Source organism: Cryptotermes secundus, unplaced genomic scaffold (assembly GCF_002891405.2).
Source record: "Cryptotermes secundus unplaced genomic scaffold, Csec_1.0 scaffold235, whole genome shotgun sequence".
NCBI classification, from domain to species: domain Eukaryota; kingdom Metazoa; phylum Arthropoda; class Insecta; order Blattodea; family Kalotermitidae; genus Cryptotermes; species Cryptotermes secundus.
In genome coordinates, this window is record NW_019723301.1 from 124,607 (window position 1) to 151,096 (window position 26,490).

At 37.1% G+C, this 26,490-nt stretch overlaps 1 protein-coding gene across 1 annotated transcript; it reads left to right on the forward strand.

The window, feature by feature from the left end:
- The first annotated feature begins 2,715 nt into the window (after nucleotides 1-2,715).
- Nucleotides 2,716-21,963, forward strand: LOC111861712 (zinc finger protein 721). The gene is made up of 4 exons (XM_023846499.2): nucleotides 2,716-3,222; nucleotides 3,372-3,524; nucleotides 12,538-12,618; nucleotides 16,977-21,963. The coding sequence occupies exons 1-4, from the start codon at nucleotides 3,055-3,057 to the stop codon at nucleotides 20,250-20,252; spliced, it is 3,678 nt and encodes a 1,225-aa protein (XP_023702267.1). The 5' UTR covers nucleotides 2,716-3,054; the 3' UTR covers nucleotides 20,253-21,963.
- Nucleotides 21,964-26,490: the final 4,527 nt, after the last annotated feature.

Here is a 26,490-nt window from a genome sequence, read left to right on the forward strand (position 1 = left end):
TATATGGTATAGTTCTGTTGATGTTCCTTGTGTGTTAATGTTCTTCCAGTGGACAGAACTGCCTTATTTGTATGTATATTAAGCAGTTGTGTCATTGTTATAGTGTGTGGGGTTGCTGAGTGATGATTGCTTCTTTAAAAAGTCAAAATAAGTGGAAAACTGGAGCTATTATCCGTGTCAGTTAAGCATTTTTAAGTACTTCAAACAATTTTAGCTTTCAGTTAATTTTAATTTGTACTTCCTGCATCAGGGAATTGATGCAGTGAAACAGCGCATACACATGAGACATACCGGAGAATTGCCTAATAAGGCATGAACAGTAAGACAATGAATGAAGTGTGGCAATAGCCATGCAATGATCAAAACACTACAAAAATTGGATTAGTAAAAGTGAGAATAGACATTAAATTATCAACTGATGCAATGTGATGCCTAAATATAATATTAAAAAAAGGTAAAGCTGCCCCTGTAACTGACAGTGGAGGCCCATAGGATTGTGAAACATTGAGGCTCCCACATTTTCTGGACAGTCGGCTCACAGATGGTGGTGAGGCTTGTCAGCCTTATGTGCTGGCTGCTCTTTACTCCCCAGAATGTGCCTGGTACTCATTTCTGTTAGAAGCTGAGTCAACACCAGGGTCATAGTGCAGCTGGAAGGAATAAGTCAACTGAAAATCCAGTGACCTCATTGGGAATTAAACCCACAACCTTCTGGCTTATAACATAGTGTGTCAACCAACTATGCTACAGTGTGCCCCAAATGTAACATTAATTCTTTGTAGTTTAATAATGCATGAGGTGGTATTTTTTCAATTGTAAAATGTATATTTGTAAATGTATGTAAATGTGTATTTAGATGTAAAAGTGAAGTGTGTGGAAATAAATCTACCGTCCTTCCTGTGCCATTGAATCGTTGATTCCTTTCATCAGACTCAGTGTTCCACCCTTTTTGCTTTCTGGTGGAGCCCACTTAAGCACTAGTTCGGACGTCTATCTTGTGGCTATCAATAATTATTTTTTATATCATCCAGAATCAAATTTTGCAAGCTTGATTTTTTCCATAATTGTGTGATTCTGAATTATGTCTGAGCTTGATACTCTTGCAAGTTAACTGAAAAAATTTATTTCTCCAACCAGTATTTTCTTTACATGTTATCTCCTTAAAATGTCATACCTCCAAACTATGTAATACAACAATTATTGTCATAATATATACTTTGTTTATTTTTCTCTGCAATACTTCTATCCCATAATGAACCATTCATCTTTCAAATTGTGTATTATCCCAAATTTATTCTGTCCTGCATTCCTGAATCATGTCTTCAATCATTAATTTTAATTTCTGAATATTTATAATTATAGTATTTTATGATCATGCTTCCACCTAAGGATGGACTGTGTTGTCCACAATATCTTCTTAAGGGTCGCCTTGTCGCTGTAATTCCATGAAGTTTTTTATATTTTTCTTCATTATATTTCTCATGGGGTGAGACTGATTTCACTTGGTACTGTTTCTGCTGTTTGGCCTATTGTACTAGCCCCAAATGATAGATGATGATGATTGTGGAGCATTTGGTGGAGTGCAAATTGACAGGGGAAACCAAAGTACTCTGAGAAAACCTACCCAAATGCCACTTTGTCCACCACAAATCCCATATGACTTGACATGGGCCTAAAACTGGGGCACCACTGTGGGAAATGTCATGCAGTTTGAAAACAGCTAAACAATTTGGAGGAACACATCGCTTCCATATTAAGGGTTGAAGAGTAGTGTGAACAAGAAACCATCAACAGTAGGTGGCAGGTTCAGTGTGCCACCTGCTTCTGCTGTTGTCTTGCTTAGCTTAGCCTTGAACTCTGAAAGAAAAGGTGATATGTTCATCCAAAAGTTGGGCTGATTCCAGATTACATGGCATTACAACCTAGCGTTGGGGAAGAATGGAGTCAGGGTTTATGAAGGAAATTAAACATTTAGGCAGAGAATGAGCAGAAGAATTAGATTGAAGAAATTTACACATTTTTGAAAAAAAGGTAAAAGTGGAATGAATTGGTTGTACAGTATGAATTTGGAAGTAGATATTTAAGAAGGAAAGCATTGGTAAAATGATAACTAAGGCAAGTAATAAGATATACGAGGCAGAAGAATTTCCTACAGCGTGGAAGATGAATTTGTTGTATTTGATTTATAAAGGCAAAGAAGAAATGAAGGATCCAGGTAGGTAAAGGGCCATTTTATCACTTTCATTCTTGTTAATGATTTATATGGGGGTACTAAGCAGGGAGAATGAATGAGTGGATTGAGAGGAGAGAGATTATTTTTTAATTTCAGATGTGATTTAGGAAAGGTGGGAGTATCACAATGTTTCATGTCTAGCACAACAGATATATATTTGTAAGTACAAGAAGGGATGAAGTTTACATGTCAAGAAGAAAGATAAATGTTTAAGTACAAAGAGGAGAAAGTTTGTTTGTTGTTTATAAATTTCCAGAACGTTTTTGATATAGTAGTGAGGAGGTTTTATAGTGTGTAATTTTGAAATATTCATATACAACCCCGCAAACAATTTTCGTAAAGTGCGCCACCCATGGTGGTTAGCACACGTCATGGAGAGTCAAGTAATCAGTGGCATAGCCAATCACGGAATACCAGTAAAGCAGGGGCCACGGATCAGTACGGCAAGGATTATATAGGCACTTCCCTCCCCAGTCTTACGGGACAGTCATACTTGATTTTTTCTTAGGGGTTTGATTGTTGTGTGTTTGGAAAAGTATTCCAGAAGTATTGACCTCTTATCGAAAATATTTTTTTGTGTTCATAATATTCAGGGCGTACTGCTAAGTTAGCGAAATGTGTGCAGATATGAAATGAAGATAAAAGACAATATAATGGACTTAAAATTTCGTATTATTTTCCCGCCGACGTAATCTTTCAGCGATGACTTCATGATAGGACAGGCAGCTTCACATACCTACCGTCAAAAAGAGACAAGTATCAATTGACTGATGCATAGTAATAGCAATGTAGCCAGTTGTGATTGTGATTAAACCCAAAATATGTTGAACATGAAAGATGTAGATAATGATGTGCCGTATAATATGAGTGAAATATGTCGTTTATGCTTATCAAAAGACGGAGGCATTTTGCCAATTTTTGGCGAAGAAGAAAGTGGAAATCAGTGTGTACCCCTTTCCTTTAGAATATTGGCCTGTGTCTCAATTGAGGCTAGTATTATTTCGTTACGTTTGAAAATGCAATGTAATTTGTACTATCGCCCCCTTCCAGTGTATATGCCCGCTTTTAGCCTACAGAGGCATGGGTTCACAATGGAAGCCAGATTTGTAAATTAAATTCATGTCGTTTCTTTGTTTAGGTGTCGATAAGTGACCTACTCCCAAAACTGATATGCCAGAATTGTTTGTCTCAAGTGAACACATGGCACATGTTCAAGCAGGTTTGTGACTCTTCCCAGGCAACACTCAAGGAATGGCTGAACAAATTGCAGGAACAGGCCGAGCCAGAAAAGGTTAGCAAAGTATAGGATATTATAATACCAGGAATGGTCATTGTTTACCTTGCAGCATGAAAAATGGATTCGTAATGGAACGGCCAGTTGTATTTATTTAAAAATATCAGTCAAATTCATTTAAGCTTGTCATTCAAAAATTTCTCATGATGTTTGATATTTTCAAGTTTTAGTGTCATTCTAGGGAATAAAACTTAAGAGATTCAATTTTGTTATTTCCCCACAAAAAAAAAACCATGTCTTGCAGATGTACAGTTCTTTTGAAATAATGGGAATTACATCTCTCATTAACTAACTTCAGTATTCCAGTTTCTTAATTTTGGAGGTATTTTTCTCATGCATATTTTGACAACTTGCAGTGTAGTATGATAACAGAATATGACATAATTTTACAATATAAAAAATGCTAGTTCAAAACAAATCCCCCTCCTTTTTTTAAGCAGTTGGATTTTAGGGTTTGTCATTTCTCTGTGGATAGTTTCTGTATCTGCTTACCTAATATTTTATCAGTTATTGTGTTTTATGCTGTAATTTGCTTTATTTTTTCTGCACATTGAAAGCAAGTAATTGTAATTTTGTTGCTGTTACACATTTGAAGACCTACATGAGTTTCTGGCTACATTTCAAGTGTATACATTGTAAAGAAGCATGAAACACATTTTATAACCAGTACACTTTTTCTGTAAGTCATGGTTTTTGAGATAATTAAACAAAAGATGTGGATGTGCAAGAATCTTATGTATGGGGTTACCAAGTTTTAGGACTTCGTCCCTCTTCTGGTATCCCATAGGCAGGTGGCCTAGTACACAACTGACTAACTCATGCTTCTGTGTTGTACAAACTTCTGTACCAAATGGAGCCAGGGCAGTACATATTAGAACTGTGATTTCCCTTCTACTTTTGTGTTAACTACCACATATATTGAAGTTCAAGGTATGTTTAATTTTATATGTGTTGTTGTGTTGAGGGGTTATGTTTTTTGCTACCATTGCAAAAGTATTTCTGTTTGCAAATTATTAGCATCTCATGTCTGGCTTGTATTGTTATTCATTCCAAGAAAGAATAACATTTTGTAAAGAATGTTTGCTTTCATGTACTGAATGTGAAGCTGTGTCAAAACCTTAATAAACTGTGCATGCAGTTCCAAAGTTGGTCATGGCAACTGCTGGTAGTAAGAAGAGATCAGCTGTTTTGTTTGAGGAACAGTTGGTTGAGCTTTAGATATAAGTGGCAGTCTTTTGACTGCCGTTATGTGTTGTAAGTCTGGTAAGCTTTTTTTTTTCTTTATAATTATTATTTAATCTACTAAGAATGTCTCTGTTTCAGTAGGTTATCTCTCAAATATTTCACTGCGTTTCATTACTTCAGGGTCTATTTCTAAAAGGTGTTCTTATTGGAATTACATGCATGTTGAGTTGTCTTTTTTTAACACTCCTAGGGGCTGATCATCTGCTGGATCAGTTTCATTCACTGAAGAATTGATTAAAAGCCTGACATGTTTCTGAACTTCTTTCAGTCTTTTATCTATATATCAAATGTGATAACCAGTAAAATGAGGAAGTAATAGACTGGACAGTCATGTTTAGGGATATGGGTATTCTCTGGTTCCCACTTCACCCAGACTCCTCTCACATGATTACCCTATGGTTGAAATTATCTCCATGTAGTGTTAAAAATTTAGAGATTAACTTTATTCTTTGCAACCTACTGAGTTACATAATCACAGTGTATAGGAGTCATCTACACAGCAGTGACCTGACAATAATATAAAACACGGTGTCGGGTTTAATTTATTGTGGTTACATTTTATACCACTGCATGTTTCAGTTTTAATGGATCATCATCAGGTGGTTTAGAATAAGTAAATAATTACAGAGTCATTGAATTGCAGGTTAATGTTAGAGTGAATTTCAGTAAACTGGATTAATTTTTTACATCAAGATATGTGTTATATTTTGGTATTAAAACACTAAAATATTTTAAATTGGGGATGAGGTTATGTGTATATAATATTGGCATAATGGGTTGAGTGTTTCTATGTGTTTTAATCAGAACTTTCTTGTTGGTTGGAGGGTCTGTGTGGAAGGGTGATGGAGGGTGTTTTGGATGACATACTGTCTATAGTCCCCCCCCCCATCCAAGTAGCATAGTTGGTTGAGGCACTATACTACAGGCCGGAAGAGTATGGTTTTGAGTCCTGATGAGGTGGATTTTTTCAATTGACCTAATCCTTCCAGCCACACTATGGCCCTGGGGTTGACTAATCCTCTTAACAGAAATGAGTACCAGGAATCTTCTGGGGGGGGGGGTAAAGGGTGGCTGGCACGTAAGACTGACAACCTCATCGCCATCTGTGAGCCGATTGTCTAGAAAATGTGGGAGTCTCGATGTTTCTCAACCCTGTGGCTGTTCACGGCCTGTTACAGGGATAGCTTTACTTTACTTTTTACTGTATATAGTGGTCTTCCTGGTTTCTGTTGCAACAGCACATGTATATCTCCAGTTTATGGAGGTATGTGGTTGTACTGGCATCTTGGCAAAGTGGTCTTGTGGGCTAGGTATATGGTATTTGTACATACTTGTTGTCAGTTGTTGTATGAGATTTATGTACAAGGGATGGACAGAATATGGAAACACCCAACAAAAGACACATTACCATGACTAATATGGTGTAGGACAATCTCTGGCTTGCAGAACTGCTTGCATACTCCTTGGAATGGATAAATAGAGGTCCTGTATGATTTGCAAGGGAATCTTGTACCATTCTTCCTGAAAAACATGGTAAGTTCTCTTATTGATGATGGAGGTGGATAGCGCGCACGCAGATTGCTCTCCAAAACAGACCACAAAGGCTCAATAATATTGATATCTGGCAATTGTGGGGGCCATGGCAGACATGACACTTCATCTTCGTGCTCAAAAAAACAGTCCTGGATGATGTGAGCTGTGTGAAAACGGGCGTTGTCGTCTTGGTAAATGGCATCACCATTGGGGAACAAAGTTTGCACCATGGGATGGACCTGGTCACCCAAAATGGTTACATAGTCTTTGGCAGTGATGTGACCTTACAGGGTAATGATGGGTCTGACAGAATACCACGATATGTCTGCCCATACCATGATCAAACCCCAGCCATGTTTCACCCTTGGCAGCAAACAATCTGGATCATAAGCTTGTGGTGGCGTTCTCCAGTCGTAAACTCGGCCAGAAGTTAGAAACAGTGTGATGGTGGACTCATCTGACCAAATGACCATCTTCCATTGCTCCATAGTCCAGATTTTGTGACTTCGGCACCACACTCTCTTCTTAGTGGCATTTTGATCACTGATGAGTGGCTTTGGAATTGCAGCTTGTCCAGAAATACCCTGCTTGTGGAGTTCCCTTCATACGGTTTTGATGCTGACAGGGTTTTTGAGCGTGACATTCAGTTCAGCAGTCACTTTTGCAGCTGTAGTCTTCTTATTTTTCGTCTTAATCCTACGCAATGTTTGTCTGTCTCGATCACTCAACACGCATTTCCATCCACACTGGTGTTTATCGAATGCAGTTTTTTCAGTCCTCCTGTGTGTGGTCATAATCTTGGATACTGTGCCTCGCAAAACACCAAAAGCCTCGGCTACCTTGGTTACGGAAGCACCCACCATGTGGGCCCCAACAATTTGCCTGCGTTCGAATTCTGTTAGCTCTGACGTGATGCACAAAAAATTGCACAGAACACTGTCTCGACAACAAATGAAGCTTGCAACGTATTGCGGAGGTTGTACAGGTAGTGGTCTTGGGCAGATTCGACAGTGTGACCTACAAACGTCGCTAAAATAAACACTTCAATTCAGGCATGCATTTCACGAGGTTTTTCCATATTTTTGTCCATCCCCTGTACATGGATATGTGCTTATATCCAAATTGTGTTTAATCTGTTAGTTCCTAGGTGAAGTGTAGGTAGTCCTGAGCAATGTGTACAAACTCAAGTTGTTAGTCTGCAGGTGCCAGTTTTATAGCATGGTTAAGGTGTGGTTACTTGTGATGTTATGAGGCAACTGTCTTGTGTTAACTAGATCATGTATGATGTCATGAGGCACAATTTGTGTTGAACATTTTCATCTTGTGACCAGCTATACAAATTTTCTTGCAGCATAATCCATTTAACAAACATGAGGCAGTAGTCACCTGTTTATTCCCTATGATTCATTATATGTATCCATTTTAACATGTCTGGTATTTATATTCTGCCAGACTAGATCTTATAAGTTGGTATGAACTCCTGTTGTTTACAAAATGATTTTTTTTAATTGGCCTGATGAAAGTGTCTGAGTTTTGAAGTTTACATTGCAGTGAAAACTTATAATGTGGTCTTCTGAGCTGTGACACCCAAACATCTTAGAAGAATGCAGTGAGTTCTTTGTTGTATACTGATTACTAAATTCCTTTCCAGTTCATCAGTTAGCCTACCATGTGATGCTGTTTAGTCTAGATATTGACAGCATTATAAAATAGCTGAGAAGAAAAAAACACTTTCAATTGGAGCATGTATTTTCTGCATTTTGGGTTTGAAAATTGAAAATGTAGAAGCAGGGTTCTGACTGGTTCCAGAAATAAAATAAAAGTATATTTAAGGATCCATTTTGGTTTGTGATCTAGCCATTACATAATCCACTTCTTGATGGAATGTATGAAAAGGGTGTTACAATCTGTTTAAAGATGCATGGGGCTTACACATCTTCCAGAATGGATTATGTAAGGATGACAGCTGGTTACCCAAGCACTTGAGGTCATTATTCACCTATTTTGTATATAATTTCCCATATGTAATAGTGTGGGATGCAACAACAGGAATTTTGTCAGGAACTAGAAGAATAAAATATTGCTGAATCCAAAAGTAGCAGTTCCAGCACATATTCTGCTCTGAAGGAACTGGAAAGTTGTAGTTTTTTTCTTTCTTTCTTTCTTTCTTTCTTTCTTNGAAGGGTGATTCAGGTTGACTCTTTCTTTTGTATATGCATTAGGCACTTTATATTAGGATACATAGTTTTAGGTTATACCCCATCACTTTAATGAAACATTCATTTGCTACATTTTGGGGAAAAAGAAGATACAGAATTTTTAATAAAACATGTATTAAAATGAGGTAGTATAGTGGAAAAGTGAACCCTGTCAAAACAAACCTTTGTTTCTTATTGCAAGCAATAGAAGAAGCATGAAATTCCATGTTCATTACACAGATTGTGGTGTGTAACAACAAATAGCTCATAGCCATGTACGAGTAGTTTAATGGACATCATGTATTTATTGCATACCCATACCTGTATGAGACATCACTTCCAGACCAAATGGAGATGGGGATATGTGGGGGTACCTTATCAGAAAAAAATGATTAAATAAATATGGCTTAAAAATTTGTATGTGTTTCATTTATGTTTGCCATGAAAACATTAATCACAGTTTGTTTTAGATGTTCTGTTTCATGTAGACTTTCTAATTTGCATGTACATGAAGTGATATTTAAAGGTTGTTATATGCATCAGCCATAAAAATTGGTGAAATCAGTACTATGGTGACAGTTGAAAAGAATAAATAAATGAATGCTGTATTATGTGGTTTTATTGAGGGTTCCTGTATTGGATTTTGTAAGGTATGAGACTGTGCTGTTAAAGTCCATAAATGTAATGAGAAATGTAGCCAAAGGGATGAAAGATTAAAAAGTATATAGAGGATGTGTTTATTAATCTTATGTCTTTAAAATGACAGTAGGTACAGAGCATACTTGCATAACATGCCTGGCCATGGAAATTTGTGTTTCTATTGCATTGTTCCAATGGCAGTAGATTTTAGTTCAGAATTTGTGTTTAGACATAGCTTGTGATCCTCTCCTGGTATGACATGTTTTTCAGTTTTGTTGAATGCAGTAATCTCTTGTTTCACCCTGGTGGAGAGGGGTGGCATTCATGAATTATACCATGGACACCAGAATCATACTTGCCTTCTGGGAAATAGGTCTCTTTAAACATAACACACAAAACAGGTGCTACATTTTCACCATATTCTAGTTCAGGGGTGAACAACCTTTTAGGCACGAGGGCCACATTAAGAGATGTAATATGTTACAAGGGCTGAAGCATTCAGATGTCTCTGCTGTAACCAGCACAGAACTTAAAAAATGGCCTAAACTTGCCTTAAAAATGTGAAATATGTACATGTGGAGAATCCCTCACTTCAATGGAGGGTGAATCTTCAAAGATACATATATATTTATTGCATGGCTGTGAGAGGCATTGAATTTTATTTAGAAGTTCTCACCAGGAGTCAGTCATTTATACAGAACAGACATGCTTGGAAAGGGCACACTTACTGATCCATCCTTGTGAAGTAAATCACAGGAAGAAAAATGACATGGGTTAACATTTTTCCAACTCTTTCCAAAATAGTGTCAGCTTCATTTCAAAAGCTATGACAGTCTCGGACATATCAGACATGAGTTTTTGTTTAATTTGAAGGTTGATACTTAGGTCATTTAAATGGTGGTTGATCTCACATTCATAAATATTTTTATTCTTAATCTCAAAGATAAAATATGTTTCTACATTGCCCCATGATTCAGTCTTTGTGTTCAGTGTCAGTGTCTGTCTGTCTGATGAAAGAGACTGAAACTGGCGATGATTGAATGAAACTGACATCTGATTTCATAATGTTCAAACTTTAGAGGTTTTCCACGGCATGGCTGTTGGTGGGTGATGCAGTAAGTTCCATGAAAATTCAGGATTTATTTTATCCATTTCTTGCTTAAATCTACCCATGAGACCTGTTTTCAGCCCATTTCTTATCACCTTTTTTAGTTTTGTCCAGGGCAGCTCAGATTCCTTCATGGTTTTACACACTTTCTAAAATATAATCTTTCCTGTTGTGCTGCATGATGTGGGTGACATTGCACATGTCCATGCGATGTAACACCCCAGATCAGAATCAGCACGACATAAATGTCTCATCGATATGGTCTGACTGGAGCTTGAATGATACATTACAACTCCAATTTTGAAGTGATGCTGAGCTTGCACCTGTTCTGCTGGAAGCTGAAGATTTGGGCTAACTGCAGTTCTTTTGGAGAATTGATAAGCTAATACACCTCCCCAAACTAGGTGGCACAGGTAGAATAATTAATGGTATTTGTCATTTGTTACGAATAGCCACATGCTCCTTTGAGGTAACTAACCACTCTGTCACTAAAACATTGAAAGGTCTTTGCCAGCAGTTTTTGTGATTGTGTGGACACCAGACTAATACCAGTTAATGAACATACTGATCAATAGAATCAGTTTGATGAAACCATAAATTAAGCAAGTACCATTATGCCAGATTGTGTTACGTGGAGCATTTGCCCTGATTGCCGTATCCTAGGAATGAACCTAGTTGTGAGTTACTGTTAAGATTTGGGAGTGCATAAAGAGGTACTGTGGTGCTTCATATGCTTTGTGGGTTGTGGTTTAAGCTGTCCTACTCTGATTTATAAAGCATGTAGTTTTCTGTCCTTGATTCTTTACCATTTGGCTTTTCTTGCAGTAGTATCACCAAATTTACACTCTAAGGCCATATTTTATGGAAAATAGTAAAGAACAATGTAAAAAGAAGGATAGCTGTTACAAGTTTTTGAAGGGTGCAGTACACTTGATTTTCTCACAGCGAGAGTAATGGCATTGCTGTGAGGCTGGGTGGCAGATGTAGATACGCTGTGACCTTAAATTTGCACAAGTCTGTGTTTCAGATCTGCACATACACACATCCTAACCCATGGATAATCAGAACTCAACCCCAGTTGTACCAGATGAGTGTCTAAATATGTCTTGTGTAATCAAAATTATGTTAATGAGACCTGTGTTAACCTTTAAGTGCTGAAGTGCCCTGTTTGTGCCAGTCAGGAATTTAAACTCCGCTAGTGGAAGCACATGCACAGTCCTAACTATTTATTTTTAAATGTAGTAATTACCAGACAGACTTGAGTAAAACCCTAATAGAGGAATTAAATTGATACCTAAATGAACAACAGCAAATAAAAATATACGTATGAGTTATGCCAAAACTTATCCACGATCCAGTAATTTTATTGCAGATTCTGCAGATAGGTATGTTAAAAATATATTGTAAAATTCGATGTACATACCTTTTTTGTTGTTACCTGCTTGATGCATATATAGGCTGAAATTATACTACAGTATTCGATTTCACTATGAACACACAGAAAACAGATCACACTCTGTATCTTAGCCGCGATGCAGCTGTCTGCTCATTCAAATAGAAGGGGCAGTAAACTTTTGCAGCTCTAACGGAAGGTCTTAGCACTGAAGAAGGGACCCCTCTAGCTTTCTCTTGAATAGCCATGCTTTCATTCTTCTGTCCTTCAGTCAAAAGATTAAAAAATCTGAAGAGTGTAAGCAGGGCTAGCAGAAGACCAAATGATTTTATTGCTTCCATCTGTTTTATGACACCAGGGATTGCTAAAATTCGCCAAGTGTTACAAACAGAAATGAATTTATAATGCAGAACAACTCTGTGAAGAACTGGGAAACCATTTTTGCAGTACACATCAAAATTAAAACAAAAAATTGAAAATAGAGTATAACACTTTGTAATAAAAATTTCAAATCTTCTGTTATAATATGCGACACTATGTTCTTTGCTGATATAAACAAAGTTAATACCATCCATTTATCATAAAAATTGAGGAAGATACAGCATTTTTAAACACAATGCTTAAAATTGATTAAGCGCCTAATAGGAACGGACATTTAAACGCAGAGTAGCAATGAGCATTTAAACGCGCACCAGCAGCAGGCATTTAAATAAACTCCGGCCAGCTCAAGCTTACCACTATTTCGAAGTCCGTCGTTTAAATGTTAAACGAGGGATTACTATAATGTTAGTATGTGGTGAATTCTTATAGTCTGAGTATCATCCAGTAAATTTAAAATTTTGAATATTAATAGTATTTTTAAATATATTAACTGAAACTTTTTTTTTTCTGCAGAGCATAGAGGTGAAGCAGGAACCACCTGATGAAGATGACATGATAGAAATACATGATGATGTTGAGTCAAGAGCAAATTCTGTAAGTGTTTTGAAGTTAGACTTACAGTTGTGGTGATTTAGAGCTGTAATATATGTTTAAAACTGTGGGAAACTATGCAGTGACATAATTGACATCTTCATTAAAAGACTCAGATGTTACTTCCCCCATCCTCCTCAGTTCCACATTTATATGGATTATTTAGCAATCAAGCCCCTGCATCAGTCTGTATCTCCCAGAGCTCCTCATTTTCCTTCTTTCCTTTTGCAGGATGTCTCTTCTAACCAGTTGGTCCAATCTTGAGCTTGCTCTTCCTCCTCTTCATTCATTCTTAAAGCATTCCCCATTCCATCATTCTCCATTATTGTGTTACTTTCCAAGATGTTAATTTTTAATTTTTTTTTTTTTTTGTTTTTTAGTTTCTTGTGTATTCTGTATTTCTTAAAACTCTTCTCAGGTGCTGTTAGGCTGCTAATGTCTGTTTCATTCTTGTCCTTGCACCATATGTTAATATGGGCATGCATGAACTAGACATAGAGGATGACCACAATTTATTCACCACATTTCAAGTACACTGAGTGTAGGAGAAGTAGAGAATTGGTTTGCTTTACTTGAAATAATAACTCTCAAGTTCAGTATATTTAAATAAATTTGAAGTCACATCCTAAGAAATTCTACTTCTGTCCAGCTTGAATTTAATAGTAAGCATTTAATCGAGCATTGTGAAATTGCTGACAAGTTTTCAAAGCATTTTCGGTCAGTATACAGCAGTCTTTGTCTTATCTTCCCCACCTTTTTGTCATCCATTTATGTACTCTTATTTAGCTCCTGTTTCTGATTTTTATGTTTTTAAAGCTATTAATCAGCTGAGATTATCCAAATCTGTTGGAGTTGATGACATCCCTGACTTTATTATTAAGGGCTGTACCAGTATATTAGTACCTGTTCTTAAGATAATTTTGATCTCAGCTTATCTCAGCTGTATTTTCCTACCTTATGGAAGCAAAGAGGAATGTTCCTTAGGATTTGTGGTTTTGACAGCGGTGATTGTGAAGAATGCCAACTTTTGGGATGTGGCGCTGTGTAGATCTTGTGAACCGACGTTTTTTGAGAAATGTGTCACCTCTATCTTCAGAGAAGAAAAATTGGTGAGCAAGGAGCCACCGTGAACAAGTCTGCTAGCTACCTGCTCATGCTGGTTCCTTACTCACAGATTTTTCTATCCTGAAGATGGAGGTGACACGTTCTCCAAAAACATCGGTTCACACAAGATCTACGCAGCGCCACATCCCAGACGTCGGCATTCTTTAGCAGTTATTCCTGTTTTAAAAAAGGCAACAGTGCCTTTGTTAGCAGTTACAGACCAAAATCCCTTCATAATCATTTTTCCAAATTATTTTAATTTGATATTAATGACCATGTATTGCATTATCTAAAGTTTAAAATTAGTCCTCATCATCATGGGATCCCCAAATCTAAATCTGGCATCACCATTTTGGTAACGTCTGTCGATATTATTTCGCCTTTGGTCTGCTCTCAGAGACAAGCTGATGCCATTTTTTTGTTTTATTGAAGCGATGCATTTGACCTTGTCCCATATTTTCTGCATTTTCATAAGCTTAGTGTATTTGGGCTTTCTGGTGACTATGATATATTGGTTTAGCAGTTAGCTATCGAAGTGGAAATCTCAGGTTGGTGTTTCTGGTATTCTTTCCTCACCTTTAAATGTTCTCTATGGTGTTCCCCAGGAACCTGTCATGGGCCTCCTGCAATTCAGCATGTTTATTAATGACTTATGTGATGCAGTTACCCACACCAAGTACAGGTGTCCAGATAGAAGGTATCCAAAATAAGAAATTTATATCTCAGAAACTAATTGTCATACATGTATCCAGTTTATGTCACTGGGAAGGAAAACTCTGGAAGTTTTATTTTGTGCCCGGCTTATGTGCATTTGCCAGCAGTTTACCTTCGGCAAGGTTAATAATGATGTCGATGCTACAGGAGCAGGGTCAATGCGTGTTTTGGCTAGCACAGTTGCAATCTCTTATGGCTCTCCGGCGTCATTTTAGAACGCAATATGGATGTCAGCCTCCTACACAGAAAAGTATTTGGTTCTGGGACAACAAACTGAGGACTACAGGTAGTCTGTTGCATGTAAAATCTCCTGGAAAGACACGGACCTCTGAAGATACCGTCAGTCGCATTAGAGAGGCATTCCAGTGAAGTCCGCGCAAATCAGTCTGTACTGCTAGCTTGCAGTTACAAATTCCACAGTCAACAGTGCCACCAAGGGAACCCATATTGAAATTTATCGAGAAAGTTATATACTCAGAAAAAAACTTAATCTCCTTTTATAATGGTGTAACTCATAAATGTATATAAAAAATGTTTTCTGAGATATAATTATTTCATTTTGCACCCCTTTCATCAGGACATTATATACTTTTTGCTGACAACATCAAAATCTGCTGAACCTTTGAATCTCCTGAAGACAGCAATATACAAGTCAGGCATTAACTCTGCACAATGTTGGTGTAGTGCTAGCTGTATGAAACTCAGTGTCAGTAAAATGAAAGTTATATTCTTCTCGAGGAAAACTAATGTACTGATGTATGATTCTAAACTTCATTTTCATAACCACATTAGCCATATTTTTTCTCATTGCATCAACTTGTTGGGTCTAGTTTGTAGCTTTCCCTTCACCTTTTCATTCCATGAATGCATGTACAGATTATATAATATTACATTAATTAGATCTAGCTGGAATACCCGTCTGTTGTCAGGAATTCAGTTATATTAAATGGTACCAACAAGATGGAACACGTCCAGCAGAGGTTTGCGGTGCTGTATTTTAATCATTTCTTTCCTCAAGTCCATTACAGCTGTTCTGTTGTTTTGGACAAGTTAAAATTTCACACTTTGCATGTGAGGAGGCATCGTCTCAATGTACTCTTTTTTTATTGAAGTTTACATTGTTCAAAATTCTGTCCTTCTCTTTTGAAAACTATTGTTCTTCATGTTCCTGCTAAGTGCATCAGAAACTATGCAATGACTGCTGCTTATGTAAAATTTGTTCCTCTGCTAGATGCACATCAGCTGTTAATGTCGTTTGTAGGGATGCTGAAGTATTTGGAGCCAAAAACGTTCTCCTTAATTTGTATTCTATAATGATCCTTGCATCGTCACAATTTAGAGTGTGACTACAGATGGAGTTTTGGAATGGATATGGATTTATTGAGCACATGACTCAGAACTACAAGCAATTACAGTGCCACCGCTAATCTCCACAATTCACAAATCACTACAGTACCTGCTAAGCCTTTTCTAGCCTGCTCTGTCTGCACCAGATGTTCCCTGGCAATGGCTTCTAACAGTGGAAATTCTTCAGCGTCACGTGTGGAAGTTCTCTTGCCAGACTCCCATACAGAACTGACTTGGTCACCTCATTTGTCTTCAAGATGACTCCTCATCACAGACCATATAGAAACACCCCATTTCCAACAATACCTCTTACATTGCATGTTGATTTGTTGATGTGGAGATGTGTTTACCAAGCCCTTGCCCAGAAGCTACCTTGGTATATCCTACCATCTCATGGTTGTTGCATAGCAACAGCTGTAGATGCTACAGTATTAAAACATTAATTTTACACAACTTGCATGTATGTACAATGAATATTATCCTTTCTCGCTGCATAATGGCATAACCATTGTAAATGTACAAGTTTTGCTTTCCTCATTTCTTTTGTACTATTACCCTCCTGAAGTCTGAGCCACATTCATGCCATAGGAAGAGGCTCTAGAAGCCAGCAGTGGACTTTAACCTGCTTTCAAAAGGCAGCCTAGCTTTGGAAGACTTTAGAAGTACATATCGTTAATTTCAGTGTCCATATATAACTAAATGTGAAACAGTTTTAGTAGTGCTCACACATACTTAATGATGACCATATACAGCGGAAACGTGTCGTAGTAAGATAAGATGTATATGAGACAGAGAAGAGTAATCTGTGTGTATGAGACTGTTGTCAGTGATTAAGTTTACACAAGGGCCACACCATAGCTCAAGCGGTTAGTCGCTGGCTTTCCACCGCGGCGGCCCGGGTTTGATCCTGGTTCTGGTCAAGTGGGATTTGTGGTGGACAAAGTGGCACTGGGGCAGGTTTTCTCCGAGTACTTTGGTTTCCCCCTGCCAATCTTCATTCCACCAATTGCTCCACAATCACCCCCGCCTATCATCTGGGACTGGTATAATAGGCCAGAAGTGGCCGCAGTACAAGGGACTTAGTCCCACCCCACTAGCAAAAAAAAGTTTACAGAAAGTAATTTTACTGTTTTGTAGAGCTTCATTTGAGTGCAGAACACTTGCTAATATGTATTGATATTGATTATAATTTTCAGGTTCTGTTGGACATAAAACAGGAAGACATAGAAGTTTGTGATGTTTGTGATGAAGCAGAAGACTTGAATATTGAAGTTTTGCATGATCCATTAAGTTTGACAGCAACAGATTCTGCTAGAGCATTGCCAGTGAGACCTATCAAGAGTGAACCCATTGATGCTGACCTTATATTAGTAGAACAGTTAGGTACAGAAACGTCAAAAGAAAATGATAAAGTGGATCCATTTGTAGCTGATGTGCAGTGTTTTGATGGAACAAATAATGTAGTCATTGAAGTAGGGAAAGAAATTAAAGTGGAGTTTGGCAATCTAAAGAAGAAACCAAAAAGAAGGAAGCCATTAACTCTTCGAAAGAAGAGACTGTCCTCTTCTCCATCAGAAATCGATCAAGATGAGAATGCAGTTCTGTCCGGCCCAAAGCGATATTTTTGTTTTCCTGCTGCCGATGGAAAACAGCATTATTATTGTATTCCATGTGGGAAATCATTTCCATTTAGGTCATATTACTTGAGACATGAGAAAGTTCATCGTAAAGCCCGTCACATTTGTGGTTATTGTGACAGACAGTTTTCATGTAAATCAAATCTAGATAGACATGTAAGGTTACATACTGGACAGAAACCATATACTTGCCAGGATTGTTCTGAAGGTTTCCAGAACCGGTCTGAATATACAAAGCATAAGCTCACATGTAGCACTTTCACTGCCAAGTCAGAACCTCCAAAACCTGAATCGAGTGTTCCCATGACAGCAGATTCTAACATTGGAGACTCATATCCTTGCTACATCTGTAGACAGACATTTGACACTGTAAATAAGTTACAGTTGCATAGAAGAAGCCATGACGAGTTCTCTTGCCGCAGATGTGGTAAATCCTTTAATGGTGGAATAGCTCTTAGTAATCATTTGAGAACACACAATTTTGATGGTTTCAAACGTTATTCATGCAAGATATGTAAGAAAACATTCAGCAATGTTACATCACTAGTGAGTCACAAGAGATTCCATACAATGAGGGGACATGTTGCTGCCTCCACTGCTGCTGTAGTTGCAACTAAAACCACTCCCAGTGCTATAGTTTCAAAACCAGTGGTAAAGAATGTTAACATGAGCCACAGTAATGGATATAGTTGTACAGTTTGTAAAAAATGGGTCAAAACTCAGTCTGTTCTCAGAAGACATATGACAAGTCACACAAAACTTAAACTGTTTTCCTGTGTGATATGCAATATTTCAATGGGATATGCTTCATCTTTGCACAAACACATGCGATTGGCTCATAATGTGGAGATGAGCTACAAGGATATTCGTGCAATGTTCAGTGTTCCAGCACTAGAAGAACAAGAAGCATTATGTATGGTAGAGCAGAGTAGTAAAAAATCTGTTGAGAAAAATAAGAAACCAGAAGGTGAAAAGGAGGGAGTGATCACCATTGATGTTCCATGTGAGGACATCGATGATGTGGAGTCTTTTGTTAAGTATGTGTGCACATGCAGTGTCTGCTTTAAGAAATTCTCAAACAAAAGACTGCTTGAGAACCATATGAAGATCATCCACATGGGTGGAAGAGCATATAAATGCAACATCTGTTCCAAATTGTTTGCATACAAACACTTGTTAATAAAGCATGCCAAAATCCATTCAGGTAAAGACCATGAATATACATGCAATGTATGTTCAAGAACATTCCCAGATTTGAAGACTTTGAATAATCATAAGGGCGTTCATACGCGATCAAAATATTATACATGTCCTATTTGTTCAAAGTCATTTAATGGTTTGAAGAATTGGGAACAGCATCAGAGACTTCATAATTCATCCATAAGGTTCCGGTGCAAGCTATGTGGGAAAACATTTATATCCAAAGCTGAGTTGTATGAGCATAAAAAAATGCACATTAAGCTCAAGATATATACTTGTGGTGTTTGTAAAAACTCCTATAACAGTTCTTCAACCTTAAACAGACATAAACGAAAGAAGCACGGAGGTGCTTTGGGAATGAGTCCATATGCTGAAGATTCTGAAAGTGAACTGGATGAAGAGGACCAGTGTTTCATATGTAACATTTGCAATAAGACTTTTGCTGATTCGGCATCACTGGGTAAGCACAAGCTGATCCATGTGAAGAGAGACTTTTGCAAGATGGATGAAATATCAGGTACTTCAGCAACAGAGAACCCTTCTGATGACACTGGATTGACAGATCCGGTGTGGAAATTTCCATGTCTGTTATGTCAGAGAGATTTTCCTGACCAGATTTCTTTAAGCAAGCATAAAGGATGGCATTCCAGGAAACCTTTGGAACCAGACCATTTACTGCCATTTAAAGGAAATAAAGTATATGTATGTGGTTATTGCAATAGATCATTCGCTAATAGTGGATCATTATCCAAACACAGAAAACTAAATTGCCCTCCTAAAAGAAATTATATTAAGAATCTAATACCCACGGCATTGATTCCAGGAAAATCAGCATTATCAGTCAAACCAATACTGCATTCAATGAAAACAACAACACAGGTAAAAGAAACCATTCTTTTAGGAAAATCAAAAGTTTCTTCATTTGCAAATGCTCCAAAAATTGAAAAAGCCAGACACTTCCCATGCCTGATGTGTGAAAGGGTCTTCAGTAGTAAGAAGGCTTTGATACGACACAAAGGATGGCATACAAGGTGTCCCTCCCTAGGGAAGGAACAGCCACCACCAGCTGATACTCAATTAGAAAATACTGAAAAGAATGTGACTGAGGGACAAATGGTATCGAAACGCCGTACTTGTAATGTATGTTTCAAAGATTACAGTTCTTCATCGACTTTGAGCAGACACAAGAGATTGCATACAAGGAAAATTCTTCCAAGCATCAAGAGTATCGTAAAACCACTTCCTGTAACCAATGATAATAATGAAGAAGCAGGTCACGAAGGTCTGTATTCCTGTCAGTATTGCAGGAAACCATTCCGAATCAGAAAACACCTTATAGACCATGAGCGTGTTCACACAGGCGAACGTCCCTTCTCATGCAACCAGTGTTCATTGTCATTTTCAAGAAGGGCCATCTTGTGGCGTCACAAAAAGACTCATTTAGGCTTTCGGCCATATTCCTGCACTCTTTGTTCTAAATCGTTCCTCATGAACTTTCAACTCACTCGACATATTGCTGAAAAACACATGCCTAAGGATACATATGCCTGTCATAGATGTGACAAAACATATCGTACCATGTTGGCATTAAGAAAGCATGAACAGTCGATGCATCCAGCACCTGTAGCAACTTGAATAGTTTGATCATTATGTTTAAGGTACCTCTTTAGATATACCTGTATTATTATATTGTAATAATAATTTACTATGAATGTTTCCATAGCAGGTTATGAGGGCTGATTGTATTCCCCCTCCCCCAAGTCATAGACTTGTAATGATGTATTGTATGATTGGTGGGTGTTAGAGAATATGTACTTTACTATTATTTTTTTTTTTTTTGGTACTTTGTAGTTCTCCTTATATAGTGTGATATAGCATTCACAGTTCTATAGCAAGAATTCCCTTCTTGTGGTATGTGTACTATATTCTGAAATTTGACATTTGTTATCAGTGACTGTATATTTGGGAAAAATGAGTTTCAAAGGAGGAATTTCATGCCCCCTATAGGGGAATATATTCATTTTATGCATATTACTGATTCAAAAAGCATAAATTGTATTTAATTTCTGGACATTTTGTGTAAGTTTTTTTTTTTAATAAAAGTTAATTAATATATCTTGTTTTTGTGGTGACTATGTATATTCAGTCTGTAAGTATTTAAATTTTTCTTCAACAAACAGTGGTCCGTAAACAAGATGATGCTGTATTGATCTCACATGTGGATTAATGAAATTAATAGTGACCGTGTCTTGCTAAAATCTTGGTAGCTCATATTTGGCCACAAATATAAACTAAGACACCTGTGTCTGCATCTCAGTATAGCATCCTGAGAAAAATGGTGTGTTTATTTTTATTATGTAATTGGTGGGTGATATGAGGATTTGCATGAGTAAGAAAAATTTTTCATTAGGATCTCATGGTTTAAAGTGTTTGTTTTGAAATCATTTGCTGTTAATAGTTTCATAATCTTGATAAATTGAACACAAGTTTTACAATTTGTGATCATGTAAAATTGACATTTTATGGTCTCGATTTAATACACTTGTCGCTATGAAGTATTTCAATATTCTGCAGTTTCATAGAGCAGAGGATGGTAATGGATTTTATATACAGATAGGCCCAAAAGACATTAACCTGAAACATCCTCTTATATTAACATAATTTTTAGATTTGAAACTGCCAGTCAACCTAGAGAATGTTATCACAGCATTATGAGTTGTTCATTCAACATTGAGGATCTTATTTGAACAGTTTTCATAAATTCAGTAAGTATGAAATAAATTTCTGACATTTTAATTAACATATTACTAACCAGTTAACTGACTTTTGGGCCATTGTGTAGATCAGAAGATATAAGGAATTTGATTTGTTTCATTCTGCTCCATCACACTAACAATATCATGAAACGTTTACAGTTCCATCTAGTGTGACTGGTGAAGATTGAAATTGAAATTGAAATAAGAAAAATCTTCACTAGTCACACTAGATGGAACTGTTAAACTTTTCATGATTCAATAAGGAATTCATCTTGCACGGGTTAAGCATTAAGAGCTGTTGCATAGTTATTAATAGGTGGCGATGTCACACGTATAATAGAGTTGTTAGCTTGAACATATGATTTCCGTGGCGATGTCACATGTATAATAGAGTTATTAGCTTGAACATATGATTTCCTTACAAATGGTCAAGTCAGAAATCAATGAATAGGATAGCCATATCACTTGCCTCCATCAAAAGTTTGATTTTGTTTAGTAACAATGGATAGTATTCACTCTTTGTAATTGGAAGTTGAAGAAAATCATAAATGAAATAAATGATATATTGTCGATATTTTGTGGCACAATTCCATCGTGTTCGTAGATTTTTTTAGCATATAAAATTAGTATTTTTCCCACTGTATCAATACACCTAAAGCCTTAATACATATATGTTACACTTTAAAACAAGCAACAACATGGCTAAAGTTTTTCTACTGCATATGTTGGTTGTGAGTTTTGTGCAGCATCCTTTTTTCACTTTCTTTTGGATTGCAGAAGTGTATAAGATGTAAAATTAAAGTTACCTTTATGTGATGGCCAAGATATCATGGTTCAATTCCCAATAGGAGCAAAGAGTTTTTTTTTTCGTCTCCACAGCTTCAAGACTGGCTCATGCAGCCATTTATCTAGTGATTACTAGAGGTAAAATCACGGGCATGAAGCTGACCACTCGTCTTCATCTGGTACTGATGTTAAGACTACATGGATCTATACCTCCACTTCTCTGCACATTTTCATTGTGTAGTATGTAATAAGGATATGAAAAATAAATAAAATATATATATTTTGATAGTTCCCTGGTAACTGCATGAAGTTGGCACTGTTTTTAAGGTGACATATTAATCAGTGTAGGGTGTCTTATAACAAAATAAGTGATGAATGTTCGATGGGAATTTTGTCCAAGTGCAGGAAATGCACAAGAAGTGGACATTTCAGTGTCCACTCATTAAGAATCATCTTCCAGTTTTGTTTTTGTTAGAGCAGACAGTGAATGCTTGTAATTGCTTAGTGTCTTGTTTTAGGTACTAGCAAGGTCACAGTGACATCTGAGAATAAGACCCTGCTTGTTAAATTGGGCGTGGAGGCCATGTTCTGAGTACCAAGATCACGTGATATATTTTTTCTTTGGTGGTACCCAGGAGATTAAGCTTGCATTACATCATTTCCAGAACAAGTAATGTACATATGTAGATGATTTTGTAGTTCCCTATATATGCGGAAGGTGACAGTATATTCCATAGTTACCAAATGGAAGCTTAACTGAATTAGCCTAATATGAAAGAAGAACGTTTTGAGTTTATCTCACAGAATATATACTCTTATGTTACTGCTGGATGAGTTAGGCTAGCTTAGCCAGTGTAGCAAAAGATTATGGGCTGGATGGCCAGGGTTTGACTCCTGGCAAGGAAAAACAAATTCTGTACTCCCCAGTATCCAGACTGGCTCTGGGCCCCACACAGTCTCTTATGCAGTGGGTTCAAGTGGTTCTTCCCCAGGACAAAAGTGGCTTGAGTGTGAAGGTGATCGCTCACGACAAGGCAAGGAATGCTGGAGCTATATTACCAGTCCCTCATGCATCTGCATAGCACAGTGCTTAACTAAGTAAGCACAGGGACATTAGTTAATGTTGTCATTGCTGTCATCATCAATATAATACTGTCGCTTGTATCAGTTTGTCTTGGCACCAAGCCCCTTGAGGCATACGAATAAAGTTTTTTTTTGCAACTTGACCCTTGCCTCCATAGTCCTTATGCAACATCCTCTCTGGTGAGAGGTTGTCTGTCAGGATTCAGAGTCATAGTTACTTCACATCTGGCAGTGTACTGCCACTCAGTTCATCTTGGTAACAAGCCCTTTGAGACCCACGACCAGAATTTTTATTTTCCAACTGACCTCTTGTGGTTATAGTCCTTATGTGACATCCTTGCTGATGAGAAGATGGGTCTGTCATATACTCGTACAATTCAAGATGTCTCTCTCTGAACTTTGTTCTTTTTATAACTCCTCTGCAAAGGCTGCAAAGAAAACACTACTCGTTCAGTCATGGTGGGAACATGTTTGTTTGCAAAGCCGTTACTCAGCAAAGGCTGCCATATATTGTCTTATTCCACAGTCGTCGTCTAACAGGCTACAATACTTTCCATGATGATTAAATTAATTTTGAAATTTTCTGCCTTTATACCACATGACAAATTGTGGATAGGACTGAATATGTTTTGTATATCAGTCGGTGAATTCTAGTGCAGTGTAGTGTTTTTTTTTTATCTGTAGGAATGCAGTAAATAATACCACAGACTTTAAATTTTGTGGAATAGTTTGCACAATTTAACATACATTGGCAGTGACATCTCTGTATCACATAATAATTTTGTTGAATTCAAGATGTTGGTAAGTCTTATGTGTCAGAACAATGCAAACAGGTGGTTAATGTACCATATCTGAGTCATATATGTAATGTGCAATGTTCTGTTAGGAACTGGTGCATCTGCTTTAGTTGAACCTTCACTATAATAAATTTCTGAACATGACAACAGTAGTGTTACTGTCAGCAGTAAATACAGTTACCTGCTTCTATGAAGTTCATACACAAATGTCAGTTGGAAATACACTCGACTCTCGATTATCCGGGGGCGGCTTAACCAGGGCTTTTTTGAGGCTTATATGTTGTTTAATATTCATTCACTTTTGTTTCACATGGTGAGTTGTAACACTATTTTCGCAGTAGTGTGAACCGAGCTCTGCATTTTTTTGGTTCCTTTATGCTAACACAATGTTCTAGGGTAGGGGTGAAATAATGCAAGGATTTGTGGAAAGTTTCAAGGACAGATACACCGCCCCAGTCAGAGTGTAAAAGGAAGCGTGTTATTTTAAGTATTCGACAGAAACTTGAAATTATCAATCAGTTGGGAAAAAGAGGTGTAGTTAAACAATTAGCAATGCAATATGGTATTGGAGAACAAACTGTTCGTGATTTGAAAAAAAAAAAACAGAAAAATCAGTTAATTTCCTTTGCTTCGTCTTCTAATTCAAGCAGAATGAAGAAGAGGAAAACCTTGAAAAGATCAACATATGATGATTTCAAAAAAGCAATGCTGATCTGTTCTAATCAACTAAGGGCACAGGGAACAGTAGGGGTGCAGCCAGAAGAGCGGGAAGAAAGTGAGAATTAGGAAGAGGTGGTCAGTGCTGCTAGTAAGAAAATATCACATGGTGCTGCCCTTAATCGTTTGGAATCCTTACTACACTATCTTGAGAGTGAAGAGAATAGTTTATTAAGTGACAGTGTAATATTACGTAGGCTTCGTACGGATATCTGTAAAAAGGAAAATGCCGCGAAAAAGCAAACGACAATATTAAATTTTTTTAATGGTTAAATGTGAATATTCATAAAAGTGTTGGATGTTGTTGAACACTGTGATTGAAATAACTAATTCATACTTCAGTGTAATGTAAAAAGTATTAAATAGGCCATGAGATGACATAAAAATGAGGTTGAATAAATTTAAATACAGGTAGGCCTATAATATTATGAAGGTACAGTATTACAGTACTACTTTTAATAAAATTTGTCTTAACCGGGTTTTCGATTAATCGTGATTTCCATCCCCACCATTATCCCGGATAATCGAGAGCTGAGTGTATTTTAAAAAAATTGTGGCACACATCATAGCATTTGCCATTGTTTAGTCAGTATGTCTACTGGAACCAGTTCCACCAAACACAAGTTGCTTGCCTTTTATGGAAGTGGAAAATTTGTTTCTGTGTTCACAACTTTCAGTATCTGGACTCTTCAGAGTTACACGAATCCAATCGACACCTCCATGTTTCTCTAAAATTCATTTTAATATTATCCTCCCATTTAAGCCTGGTTCCCTACAAGTACTAAAATTTTGTATATTTTTCTTATTCCCTTCATATATTCTACATGCTCCACCAACATCAGCTTTGAGTTGATTACACTACTACTACTACTACTACTACTAATAATAATAATAATAATTCTAATACTGCTGCTGCTGCTCGCTCCACTGCCACCACTGCTGCTACTAATAATAATATAGACAGCTTTGAACTTTGTTATTTTCTCTACCCTGTTCATTTATTTTTGGTCCAGGTGCGGCCCTGACACTTTATTGTGGAACAATATTTATTGTTCTTGTAGAATGAGAGTATAAAACAATATTTGAAATACGTTTCATGGAGTTCAGGGGTAGGGTTTCTTTCTCTTGATCCACCCAGACTAGTTCAGACCACCCTATCTTGTATCAAGTAGGTCCTGTGAATACAAGACTGGGACATGAAGCTGACCACATACCTCCATATACTGCTGAGGTTAATGTTTGAAGCCATTCCTTCAGACCTCTATATGAGTACATCCAATGATATGCATTGAAAGTTAAACCACTTCAAATATGTGGTATTTCCTCAAGGTAAGATTCAGCCATTCAACATTCATATGTAATAGGTAGAACATTTGTTTTATAAAGAACTTAAACCACACTGATGATTGCATGCAGCATTAATAATGTAAGCTTGCTTTTTGGAGGTATCCGGCCCCAGCTGTTTATTGGGAATCCTGAGGAATTTTGTTTTTTTGATCAGTTGAATGGCAGAATAGTACAAAAAATACCATGTCAGCTTCCTTCAAAATCCTTATGAACTTACATTTACGGCCATAACAACTGCTTTTGAATCATCATCATCATTGGCAAAACAACACTTTTTGAGTCATAGCCTTAGACGAGTCTGCTAGATTTCTCTTGAATTAGACCATTCAGGTTTCACATCTTTTGTATTGGCAACAGAGCAGGTGGGAGTAGCAGCAAGGTGGCTGA